General features: G+C 33.6%; 1 protein-coding gene across 1 annotated transcript; it reads right to left on the bottom strand.

Moving 5' to 3' along the window:
* Nucleotides 1-3,616: 3,616 nt before the first annotated feature.
* LOC134281044 (translation initiation factor eIF-2B subunit delta-like) lies at nucleotides 3,617-7,138 on the bottom strand. Its single transcript, XM_062763507.1, has 10 exons — nucleotides 6,906-7,138; nucleotides 6,413-6,732; nucleotides 6,169-6,283; nucleotides 5,927-6,003; nucleotides 5,416-5,518; nucleotides 5,136-5,269; nucleotides 4,819-4,910; nucleotides 4,580-4,665; nucleotides 4,087-4,267; nucleotides 3,617-3,847 (listed from the first exon to the last, which is right to left on the bottom strand). Exons 1-10 carry the CDS (start codon nucleotides 7,113-7,115, stop codon nucleotides 3,639-3,641), a joined length of 1,527 nt encoding a protein of 508 aa, XP_062619491.1. The 5' UTR covers nucleotides 7,116-7,138; the 3' UTR covers nucleotides 3,617-3,638.
* Between the last annotated feature and the right edge of the window lie 6,641 nt (nucleotides 7,139-13,779).

Below are 13,779 nucleotides of genomic sequence, written 5' to 3'. Positions count from 1 at the left end.
CATTCCATATAATTTTATTTCAGTGTAGACAATGCGACAATCTTTCCTCCTGAGCAGAGTAATACGTTTTTGACGTAACTCATTGTGACATAGGAAAGTTATGTTATACAAAACGGATAAGACCCTTTAACCAATCAAATGATTGTTGCAACTAAAATTAAATTATATAGTCATAAAAGTTCATGAAAACATTTAACATGACACAACCTGCAGCCTTCTGATACATCTACTAACCAAGTTTAATGATCTTGTGCCTCATGAAGTGATAAGCATGTACCTATTCAGTAAAAAAAAAAAAAAAATAGAGGTACTGTAAGCAATGAGCACACTAAGTGATACCCCCTCCTGCCTCCCATATAATGGTTATAATGGCAAAATCCATGTTTTGGTGTCAGAGTGTCAGATCAAAAAGTAAGATTGAAGGTGCTCAATGCCATTCATAATTAATGTAACAAAGACTGTGTGAAAGTATCAAATGTTATTTAGTAGTATAGGAGAAGATGCGGATGATAAGAGATGAATACCTTTCAATATTATAGAAACTAGAAATATGTCCATAGGACATGAATGCCCTGCCGAGTGTATATTAGTAATGCAACATGAAAATTTGTATTAGTGTATGGAATTTGATCAGAATATCTTCAATAGTGATGCAGTTGAATTGCTTACATCAGTAAGTATCAGCGTGTGAAGTTTGACACTAATTTCTTTAAAGTGAGGTGAAGGCCAAAGGAAATGCCGAGGTCAAAAAATGATGATGCAGTTGAAAAGTTCTCATCAGTATGTATCAGCAAATGGAGTTGAAAAAATGTTTATGAATGGTTTATTTAAATCTGACTCAAAACAATTTGATAAAAGTGAGGTCAAGTTTTAAGGTCATATGAAAAGTCAATGTCAAAAAGGTTGATGCAACTGAACCCTAACCCTATGGTCAAAGGAAAGGTCAAGTCAAAATGTTGATGCAGTTGAATAGCTCTGATCAGTATGCATCAGCTAATGAAGTTTGATAAAAATATCTTGGATGGTTTCTTAAAAACTGAGCTAAACAATAATTTAGGAAAAGTGAGGTCAAGTTCAAAAGAAAGATTGAGGTCAAAAATGTTGATGCAGTTGAATAGTTCTCTTCAGTATATATCAGCATATGAAGTTTGATAACACTATCTTGAATGGTATCTTTAAAACTGAGCAAAGCACTTATTTAGGAAAAGTGAGGTCAAGGTTGAGGTCAAAAATGGTGATGCAGTTGAATAGCTCTCATCAGTATGCATCAACATTTGAAGTTTGATAACACCATCTTGAACAGTATGTTTAAAACTGAGCTAAACACTAATTTAAGAAAAGTGAGGTCAAGGTCAAAGGAAAGGACAAGGTGAAATCAAAGGCCTGAAGGGCCTGCAAGTTGACTCGCTCGAGTTTTTTTCATACATCTGGACACCATACCTTATATTCAGTTTATTTGGCATCCTAAGAGATTGAATATATGTCTCCATAATCGGTTAAAAAATAAAATGTATATTGCTTTTCCTTCATATATACAGGTTGGCACTAATGGGCTTCCGTACATATTATTGTGAAAAGCAGCACAGCAAACCTGGATTCTATCAAGAATTTAAGCACACTAGCTGCAGTGGTCAGTGTTATGGAGTAATTAGTTTAAAGATTCCCACAGCAAATCTGGATTCTAAAAATAGATTTTTCAAGCATTCTAGCTGCAGCTAATGAGAGCAGCAGGTGTTTGTGTCAGGGAGTATTTCAGGTCAATTATAAATAAACTTCAGATGGGAAGATTAGATCCACCTAACATGCTTGAACATATATTCATACGCAGTAATTGTACATCATACAGATATTTAATCAAAAATTTCTTTAAAAGCTTGAAGACATAAAAAATATAACAATATGAAATTTTATACAGTTTTCACCTCCTAAGTTTATACAATCACTCAAACAAAAGCATTTTTTACTAGAACTATCATATTTGGCGGATGGTTCACCTTGATGAATGCGTGATAAATTTTACAGCTCCGAAACGGCTATGTCAACAGGGAGTATCTCGCTACGCGAGCCAACTCAAAAATGTTGATGCGGTTGCATAGCTCTCATCAATATCAATCAGCATATGAAGTTTGATGAAAATATCTTGGATAGTTACTTTGAACTGGGCTTTGAACTAAGCTAAATGCAAAGTGTGACGGAAGGATGGAAGACAGACATGACAAACACGTATTATATGCACCGGCCATATTCACGGCAGGGCATAAAAATTGGAGTGTCAATGTTCTGCTATTGGAAAACAGAAATATGTTTCTGATCAAAAAGTAAAAAAAAAAGGTCACAATGGAACTACGTAACAAACAATCTATAAGTCTCATTAAATTTCATTCAGCGGTAAAAGAGAAGTTAAGGTTGCGGATAAGAGATTGGTACCCCAAAGCGTAATGTAGAAATATGGATGTACATCTGATCACTGTATAACCTCCCACTTTTCAAGCAGGGGTATAAAGATATGTAAACGAAGACAGAAATTTTGATGGGAAAAAAAATCATTTGTAGCAGGCTGGCCTACTTTTATACACATACCATAGCAGGTCTTCACCAGGTTATAATGAAGAAACAGTAAGCTGCCATCACCTATTTAAACTAATTGTAAAACAACGTTAAGAAATTTCCTTATTTCGGATATTTCCTATTCATTCTCACATGGTTTTTGCATGAAGCAAGAGTGCAGCACAATGCACCTACCATACATGCATCTCTGTTCCTTGTACGACTATCAGTTTCTGTGAACAGGACTTCCATTATAAGTACACCTGCATACTCATTTGGTATTATAACAAGGGAAATATTCCTTCTCCCACTTTAAACACTTCATTTATGGGAGCTGAATAAGGTGGAATAACTCTTACTGTCAGAAGTAAAATTTTTCATCAGAGAATTGTAAAGCTACAAAGTTTTAGCACAGAAAGGAATTATATTCTTTTTCCTTCCAGTGAGTTTTAACATGCTGGAATGACACTGGCTCAATTTCAAACCTATGGGATATATAAATGTGAGTTTCCAGTGATTCTCTAGTAGGTCTAGTTTTAGTGCAGAGAGGAATTGTATCCTTTTTTCTGTCAGCATCCTTGCATGGCAGGGGTCCTGAGTCGACACTTTGCCATTAGACCCACGGCATATTTCATTCAATATCTTTGGGTTTGCTTCTCTCATTGAGAAGATCCAATCAAATTAAAGCTTTCATAAATAGATAAGGATTCAGTTGACATCTCAAATACACATGTTACAAGTTGTATATCATAGAACAGCTTAATGTGATAAGTTGAGAGATAAGAAAAACAATCAAGATTTGTAATTTTTCCGATAGATGTCTCTTCAGTCAGCCCACAAAGATTGAATGGCTTGCGAGGATGTTCTGTCAGTGACATTTGAACTTGCTTGATTGACCTTGGCTCAAGGGCATGGAAAATAATGAATTATTGAAAAGGTAGAAAAATCACAAAGTATGGCGCAGTATGCCTTATTTGTTAAATAATGTAACTATTTACAACACATTGTAGAATAAATGTATATGTTAAGTATACTGCATTTTGTAAATGAAAATAAAATTTTCTGACTGTAACATAATTTAATTTGAATTCTCATGTTTCATTTGTTTCTGCTTGCTTCATACGAAGCACAACAGGAACAGAGGTACAGGGAATAAGTCCAAGTTCAGTTATCACCAAGGAGATGAACTCTGGAGGGGTCACATCATAGACTAGGTTAAGCAGGGTCAGGGGGCTGTAGTCTCTCCAGTCATTCAAATAGGGAGTCTTGTTTCCAATGGATACCAGGTCATCAGGGTCACCTAGAGACACAAAGAGGAAATACTATTTAATTAGATACAAAGTATCTATATACCGGTAACAAAGCACAGTGTATATGTACATACACTGAATAAAATATGTTAAAACACAACAGGCTAAAACTATTTATAATATCTGCAATGATCACAAAACTGACTGATATAACTAACACTGAACAAATGGGATTAGGCATAAAAATATGAGAAGTTGACGGAGCTTTAATGCATACAGTTGTACTCACCCAGTTCATTATATACAAAGGAGTCGGTCTGCCCCCGCTCACAGAACTTATACGTCTCACAGCACACTAGGACTGGGACATTACAGGCTTTGGCTATCAATGCTATCTGAGAGGTTCCTACCCTAGACATGACACAGCCATTAGCCAGCAGGGCGTGTGCACCCAGCATCACCTTAGTGGCCTTTAAAGAAAACATATAAAATATATGTACCACAATGTAACAAGTTACTACTTTTTTTTAAGGTTTATATTTTGTTGAGGTATTGTAATACATGTGCATAATATGTGTGAAATCAATATAATATATGCACCAGCAAATGCCTTTAACAATGAAGATATGAAAAAAAATAATTTAAAAGTACCATATCTCATTATCTAACATGATACAAAAATTACCTAAATTGTACAAATTTATACATCTACATGTGTTTACAATAGAAAATGTTGCTCAGTTTTCTAAATTAGAAAAATTGTGTAAATAACATTTCCTCACCTCTTGCATTGCGTAGGAAGCAGCATTGATCAAGATGTAGGAACATGGGATACCAGCTCTCACAAGTCTCCTTAGCATCTCCTTACCTAACAAAAATAAGCATTTTCTATTCCCATTTCATCTTATTATACAAAACATATTTTACTAGCTGCTTTATTTACTCGTTATTCAACATTTTCCAAAACGAATTGTATTTCTTTTTCTTTGTGTTAAGAACACACTGAAACTTTTGCATGTACCTTCCATTTTTGGTCTAGCATCTACGACAATGACCTTGAAATTCTTCCCTTGATTCCATGCATCACAGAGTACTCTACGGACAATTGACGAACTGAAAAAAATGTATCAAATATGTTATTTACCCTGGTAATAATCATCAAATTATAACAATATATATCCATAAGGTGTTGTGTATCACAAAATTTAATGTCTTAAGAGATATCTGACCACTGTTTGAATAAATGACCTTGAAAAACAAAGCAGACATAAATACAACTTCATGTACTTTAATTTTTTTTGGGCCACATTCCCATTTCTTTACTTGACATAGACTTACCATGAGTACACAAGGATAACATCACCACTTTTTATCTTCTCCTCGTCCTTGACATACTTTGAAATAGCTACTGCTGAGAGAAGAATTCTCTCCTTTATATAATTATCAATAGTATCCAGTAGTCTGTCTTTAGCCTGAAAAAATTTATGATTAAGGTTTTTATAGCAAATTTTTTTCTTAATTGCCATGATAAGTACATGTATTATATTAGAGCAAAAGTGTTACTTTCCCGCAACTAGAGATTCCATCAAAATACCAAATGAGAAGAGTGAACTCTAACCTCTCTGTCCTGTAGATTATTGGGCATGTGTGTGATGTGGTGTTTTAGATGTTTGACAGCATTTCCCATGCTGACTGACATCAAGCGACACTGGTTCAGGAAGCTGTTGAAGAGTTCTAGATTTTATTTTACTTTTTATATTGTAATTTCAAAAGTTCAATATAACTGGTACATCCATACTAAATATAATTTTTTTCATTGCGATCTCAAAATATGGATTTCTATAAAGCCCTTTTACCAACAAGCTTGTTATCTAAGAAGTACTTTTACCAAATTATAAATGCATGAGAAAATAGATCTGAGAGTTTTCCAACCATATTCAACTAAATCAAAATTTCTAGCAAAATAACATGAGTATGTTTCCTCATTCATGAAAATAAACAAATTAACGAATCAATATCAAACAGGCTCTTTGCAAAAAAAATTGTTGCAAATAATTCTTGGTTTATAATAGTTGAAATTTTGATCAGAATTTTGAAAATTCAAAGAAAGAGAATGTAAAGTTTTATACGTAATGCATGGCTTTAACTTGGCCTCCAGATCTCTTGAAAGCTCTTTCTGAGGAGGAGTTGTATAGTCTCGAATAACCTAAACAAAAATAAATCAATATGAATTAAATGTCCTTTGTAATTGTGATTATTGGGTGCAGAATTTTCTCTACTGAGTTAGAAAATACATCTGTGTTATGCAAAAACTTATCAGTATTTATTCCAGTATCAGGAAAGGCGGCGTTAGGCCTTGGTACAGTCCTACCTGTTTGAATGCCGCCAACATGGCCAGACAGCGAGCATTAGACCCACATATAACACCCTCCGCATACTGCAGTCCAAGCTTGATGACAACAGGATGTATACCCACGCCCGAAAAACTTTTTTAAAAAAAAGAACGAAGAGATTTTTCTTGAATATTTTATGTAACTTGATCTCCACTAAAATCGGCATAAAAAATTCAAAAATATAACACCTTGTGTAGGCAATGAATATGAGAAAAATCTTACGAAAATGATTCTGTGAGAGAGACTTCTCTCTCATACTGATGGAGATGGTTAAATAGCCGAACTTTACGCTGAGCTACAGTCCTCTGGGGAAGTCGCTGTTTTTCAAGCCTTTTAGCAACCCTTTTTTGAGTTTCTGCATCATCGGCTTTCAGATGATCAGGAACTCTCTTAGGTTCCTTCTTAGCGGCTGATGCTGCAGAGGATTCTTTTCCTGAGGAGGAGGTGGAAGCCTCTTTTTTAGTGTTTACAGCAGTACCCTCCTTTTTTCCTCCCGCCCCAGCAGCTTCTAGCTTCTCTTGTTTGGCAGCTCGCTGAGCTTCCTTAAACAATTGATATCAATGTTATAAAAGTGAGCATTTTGCAAGAAGTTACATTTTATGAAAATATGACAAAATAAGAAAATTTAGCATCAATTTTTCTTCTTCTAAATGTTATAAAATTAATAAAATTCTTTGAAAAGGCACCTTTAATCATGTTAATGCATGACACTTACTTGTTTTGCCCGTCTTTCTGCCTTAAGTTCTGCTTTACTTTTCTGAGGTTGATTTGGATCTGCCTTGTCCGCCTTATCTTTTGGATGTCCCTCTTTTCCTTCTTTCTTTACCTTCTTTTCCTTTTTAGCTTTTTTGTCATGTTTCTCAGTAGGAGCAGATTTTTCACTTTTATGTTCTGTGGGGAGAGCCCCCTCTTGTTTCTCGGCCATGACTTTATCTTTTGAAGTATTTCCAATCTGTAAAAGCAAAATTACAACAAACCTTACAAGTCCAATGTTATTAATTTTAAAAGACAACTGTATATGATAAAATCCTTGAGTTAACAGGTTAAAAGCAGATCTGTAACTAGCAGTCCAGAGTTCACACTGACACCGAGGTCAGAATATCTAAAACAGTAAGCCTAAAAGGAAAAATGAATGGGATTGGGAGTGAAAATGTTGCAATTACATTGCAACTATCTGTATCTATACGTTGCAAAATCCAAACATGGCTTTTTTTAACAACGGCAATAGTACCGGACTAATATCAATGCTTTTAAACTAACCTGAATTAATTAAATTATTTACAATTAACCATGATCCGAGAAAATTCGAACAACAAGGCAATACTTGACGTTTCTTTCACCACTATCAAGCTAAATATAGATATTGATAATTTAGCTTGGTATGTTGAAAATGTTCAGTTTTATTATAATTTTAATTAATCAAACTTTCTTACCTTTAGGGAATTTACAATAAAAATAAAATTTCCATCTGTTTCACATTTTTGTACATCGATCACAGTTTATTCGTATTCTTAGTTAAGTCGTTCGTTCCAAAAGTCGTTTTTCATCTATATCCTCAATCTCTCATTAGAGGACCGTATTGCGCTTCGTAAGTTTAAAACACATACGTCTCGACTTTTGTGACCAAGTTTTATTTCATTTTTTAAAAATCCTTCATATTTTGATGAAAAACCTTGATTTTCTATATTGACCCTATCCCAAATAACGACGGTTGTGTAATTTTAAAAATTGTACTACGAATACTACGAGTTACAAGTATAATTACAGAATCAAGTGCCTGTGTCCGGGGGGGGGGGGGGGTTGCGAGATTTGAATAATTTAGAATCTATACTACGCAAGAGAAGACTGTATTAAAAGATTTTTACTGATATACTTAATAAATTGTAAAATTTCAAATCATATTGTGCCTCCTCCGCCGGAGGGGGGCCATGATTTGAATTTATTATTTTTTTCTCAAAAAGCTTCCACATTAGTTTCTGCTTTTCTACCCCAGTAGTTCTTGAGATTTTGTTAATGACCTTACCCTTTTTCATTGACTCCCAAGGGGATATTTATATACACCCGGCTTAAAAAGTGGGCCAGGGTATATTTAAGGAATCACTGTCTAGTTAGTACAGTATGCCAGGGAATCAATGATGGTGGGAAACATGGGATAATTTGCATAACGGGCGAATTATCCCATGTTTCCCACTATCGTTGATGTCTCTGGTATACCATTCTAACTATAGACAATGATTCCTTATATTTTCATTTCATAGTGAAATAATTGTAGATCAGTTTAGATTTTAAAAAAAATGTAGACATAGATTTAAATTACACGAGGAGTCCCTTGCCAATTTTAATGTAGTCCTCGCCCCCTGACGACAAACACAAAGGCAGCCGCACGAAATTTACATGCATATTTGGCCTCCTTAGCGTCAGACACAGAGACAGATGCGCACGAGATTTGCATGCATATTAGGCCTCCCTAGCTCCTGACCTATCGACCTGCCTAATTTACATTCCGGTAGAATTATCAAGAAATCAACTCCTCTAACTTTCAAAGAGTTAACACAGAGAAAAAAAATTAGAAATGGAAATATATAGTGATCGGGATGTCCGTACTCCCTTCTCTTACACTATGGGGTACTCATCTCTTATCCGCAACTCCTCTTATACCAGTGAATGAAATTCATTGAGATTTTCACAGATTCTTTGTTTCATAGTGCCATTGTGTACCTCTTATTTTACTTTTTGACCGGAAACATATTTCGGGATTCCCATAGCAAAACATTGACACTGTCATTTTTTTTCCTATAATATTGAAGGGCACCTATCTCTTATCCGCAACTCCTCATACACCACTGAATAACATTTAACGATACTTAAATCACAGAATCTTTGTTAAACAATGCCATTATGCACCTCCTATTTTACTCCTTCATCTGACACTTATTTCAGGTCCCTCAGAAGAGCAAAACATGGACTTTGCCATTATAACAATATGGGAGAGAGGGGATATCATTTAGTGAGCTCAAAACTCACAGAACCTCTAGTTTATACCAAGTTTGTTAAATTGGCACTATGATTCTAGGGAAAGTTTACAAACGGACGGACGAACACACAGCTGGTCATGGACGACGAACATCGGATAATCAGAAAATTTAGATCAAGTGAGCTAAAACCTATTCCATCGGAGAAGAGGGGTAGGAGAAGATACTTTTCTAAGTCATTTCTAATGGGGGGGGGGGGTTAATTTTCTGAAAATACACGTCTCTCCTGGTCAATGTCCAGATCGTGACCCCTTCAAGCTCAATCCCTTGCATTTGATTATATGGAGTATCAAAATGGGTCTATTGAAATGGGAACTTTATTTTTATGTGTAATTTCATATTATCACTGCGTCGAGCTATCTGATAAAAAAAACAATGAAGGATCTAATCTTGTCAGTATAATACTAATTTCTTTTTATTTAAATCTGCTATAGATAAATCACTATAAATAAACATAAATGAATTCCAACTCAATATATAGCTACATGTTCCATGGAACATTATATTCTTGAAGTGTGACTTTGGGGTTCTTTGTAATGCGAAAGGTATGACACTTATTGAAAAAAAAACCATCCTTAAAACTATAACCAAAAATAGAGACAAAACAATATTAATAATATATAGAATTACAACCAGATTTTAATCTGTTTACTTGTTTAAATTACATTGTTATATTACTAATAAATGATTACTCCCAAACTCTTTGATTGTAAATAGTTAGCTCCAGTCTTTAAAGACGTTACATTTCTATGCCTGTAAATAGTTAATATAATCTCTCTTGTTTAATGTTCTTTGTCATGAAATGGTTAGCCTTATCTCTTCTTGATATCTCTTTTTGTCTTATACATGTAAATGGAAAATCAAGTCTAGCTCTCACGATTACCATTCTTTGTTTAATCATAGCTCCATTCCATGCATGGTATAAGCTACATCTCTCTTGGTTTCTTTTCTTTGTCTGTATTTGATTACTCTTACTCACCTGTCTATGTCATTGGTAAAATATCCTTTAATAACTCCCAGGGACCTATAAACTTAAGTATATAGGTCCCTGATTACCCACATTTGTCTTTAATTGATAAAGTCCCCTTGGTCCCTTGTTTGTTTGTCTATATCTGTAAATTACAAGCATTAGTTTGAATTTATTGACTATCTTTGTCAGTAAATGGTAAATCTTTTTCTGTTTTGATTCTCTTTCTGGAGTCTAACTGGCCAAATGATTTTGCAAATAATTTGTCTAACGTACAGATATGTGCTAAAAGAGAAGATTACCGGTATTCTGTTTTCTCTCTATACATGTATATATTTCATTGAAAATAACATTTTGTAAAATCCCTGGCAAAAGGTCGATTTTTATCCAATTTCTTATTTATTTCATTACTTAAACCAGAAAATATGTAGTTATCTTTTTTTTATAAAGCTTATTAGATATTTAGTTTCAAGTTAAAGTTCATCGCTTAACATAAGTTCTAAAATTCAAGACCAGTGTTGACTAGCTTTATTATACCGGTACTTCGTTGCGAGTATGTAACTTAAATTTTCATGTCGATCGCAGATAAAAACTGTTGTTTTTATCAACTACAACAATGTCTTAGATTATCAAGAAATTTGTGGTAAAATCTGTCAAGAATTTTTGTCATACCAGTGATTTTACAAAATGTTGTTTTCAGTGAAATACGTATATAGAGAAAAATAAAATTATCTTCACTTTTAATTTGGCATGCATCTTTAAATATTTCTTACAGTAGTTTGCTTTTTTTTCTTTGGCTAGCCAAGTCATTCCTGATTACCCGATTACCTTTATAGCTTTATATCTTTTTAATACATTTTTTGTAAATAACCAGTCTTAGCTCCTACTTTATTTTATCTACCTGCAAGGCCAAGTGTGCCTAAGGAGGAGAACTGCAGTCCAAACTCTGCCAAGATCGTAAACTTCTTTAATGGTCTCTGTTTATATGGCATGTATTTACAAATAATATCTAAGCATGCGACGGGTGAAAATAGATAGAAAACGCGTGGCTTGCGATGATGAGGAAAGGAGGATCACTCTGAAAATACTGGTAAATGCCCTTTTGCGGTTTTTGAACTCATATGTTCAAGGGCATCTACAAATCAAATATTTTAGATATTGTCCTCCCACACTCTGTTTCAATTTCAAATAATTTAAAGATGCAGAAAATAATCCTCTTTTACATGTTTAAATACTAGTAATTTTTTTTTTTTTTTTTTTTGCTGCTTATATTTACTAATAAGATGATTTCCTGCAAGTTCTAGTGTAAACTGCAAGTCATCATTTTAAATGAAAAAAGGATACACGGTTAAATACGGCAGTATCTACTTCAGAATTCAAATGTTTTGATGACGTATTATATCTTTGGTCATTTCAATTCCATTACCCACCCACCCCCTTTTTTTATTTTTCAGAAAAAGCAATCCCTTGATTAAGCACCTCATGTATATGGATGATTTTCTATAGGTAATTGACCAAAAAAGATCAGTATAAAGAGGCGTAAATACTAAAAAATATAAACTCTGCTTCTCTGAATACTGAGACGTTTCACTTAACTGAACGATAAACATATATACATGAATTGAATTGAACATATTTTATTGACAATTAAAGCCAAAAGGATAAGACACAAGTTCTACAACAACTTAGATAGTCTTCTCCGTATACAAAATTTTATAATATTGCCAAAATAAAGAACAATTATTTTCAGTAACAATTAGTAGTGTCAAAGACAGTAAACTCTTGATACCAGAACACAATACTATATAATTATACAAGAAATTAAGATTTTTCAGAGAATCGACCACACTCTTTTAAAAAGGTATGAATATTTCTACATTTTGTTGATCAGAGAATGAATCAACACCCCATAACATCAAATGGACATCTAAAATGTACAAATTGTTGAATGATAATAAATTATTCATTAGAGAATATCTTGCTGTTGCATATTTTCTACAAACAAAAAACAAATGATAGGAATCCTCTATTTGACCAAATGAGCAATACTTGATATCACGATTACTTAACTTAGCGGAACTCTTTCGCGATGGAGGTAGGAAACGTCTGTTGGGTGGGGGCAAAGTGCTATTGAATACAATTCAAGATCGATCAATGTGGAATTTATAAGGACAGATAAGTAAAAAATCCTGGTGGAATACCTTGTTAAACAATTGCTGAACTAGCCTAATAAATTTTTGAGAGGAGCCAATCCTAAATTGTTACATTTTTAACGATATTTTTAACTAAGCGGACTCCTCGTTAAATTTTCATTGAAAATCGTCACATTTTAAAGCAGATAAAATATTCTAAACTTTCCTTATTTCACAATCTACTTTTTGGAGTTCAATATCTTGCAAAACATTGTGCTTTCGGCATTAAATTGTTCGAATCATTCGATTTTCACTATTGTAAACAATGTCATTTGCCCCCAAAATTTAGACCTTTTTCGACTCCCCCGCAAAAGAGCGGTAGTAAGTTAGATAACTGCGAGGTACTCATTGGTATTCGCGATATTACGTATTCGGACTGTCAATTAAATTACAGCGAAATAGGTCAGAATTTAAAATACAATTATGTCTTAACCTTGTGTGAATAATATTCCAAAATCTCTTACCAAAAGAAAAATACTTTGGAGGTTTTACAATATTGCTTGACAAGCATTTTTTAAAACTTTTCATAGAAGTTGCCTCCCTTATGTTAATTTTAATTGCATTCCACTTTCTAACAGTATCTGGAATAAAGGATTTATTGAATAATTCTAATCTGCATTTTGGCAAGGAATAATTGGAGGAATTTCTAGTAGAGTATTGTGAAATGTTGCCTCTAATATCAGGTACTATATTTTGAATATATAAGTAGGTACTAAATTGTTATATATTTTGTACATTGTTACTAGATTTGTTCGATTTCTTCTATTTTCCAATGGTTCCCATCCAGTTTCCAGATAAAGTGAAATTTTTTGTAAGCCTTCTTTACAACATCAATATGATCAGACCATCCCAAATTTGAAGACAGAAGTATCCCAAGATGTGTATGTTGTGTGACATATTCTATTTGACAGTTATCAAAAATTAGATTTGGAAATTGTTGCACAGCTTTCAAATGAAAAAATATAGCTTTTGTTTTCTGTGGGTTGAATTTCAACAGCCATTTTTTCGACCATTCATGTAATACTTTAAGATCATGATTAAGATTTTGTTCAATGTGATTAATATTATCTGAACATTGTTGTAAAGAATTATCATCAGCATATAATCTACAAACAGATATCATATTTTGAGCAACGTCATTTACATATATAAAAAATAAGAGTGGTCCAAGTACAGATCCCTGAGGGACTCCAGCTTTTACATAACCAATGGAAGAGAGCAGATTTCTGTACTTGACTTGTTGTGTTCTATTGCTTAAATAACTTTCAAACCATTTTAGCATTTTACCATTAATTCCGTACATTTGAAGTTTATGAATTAAGCCTTCATGCCATACTCTATCAAATGCCTTGGATAAATCACAGAACACCATACAACAGAATTTACCTTCATCAATAC

Source organism: Saccostrea cucullata, unplaced genomic scaffold (assembly GCF_032062105.1).
Source record: "Saccostrea cucullata isolate Sc308-1 unplaced genomic scaffold, CSIRO_AGI_Scuc_v1 ctg4915, whole genome shotgun sequence".
In the NCBI taxonomy this organism is placed as follows: Eukaryota; Metazoa; Mollusca; class Bivalvia; order Ostreida; family Ostreidae; genus Saccostrea; species Saccostrea cuccullata.
Note: the sequence above shows the minus strand (reverse complement) of the source record. Positions and strands in the feature narration are given on the sequence as shown.

Bases quoted from the DNA above. Each gene is read 5' to 3' on its own strand.
- LOC134281044 (XM_062763507.1), bottom strand. From the start codon at position 7,115: ATGGCCGAGAAACAAGAGGGGGCTCTCCCCACAGAACATAAAAGTGAA. The intron at 6,284-6,412 runs GTAAGATTTTTC...TTTTTAAAAAAG, and splicing joins TCTCTCACAGAATCATTTTC to TTTTTCGGGCGTGGGTATAC. The intron at 6,004-6,168 runs GTAGGACTGTAC...ATTTTTGTTTAG, and splicing joins TGTTGGCGGCATTCAAACAG to GTTATTCGAGACTATACAAC.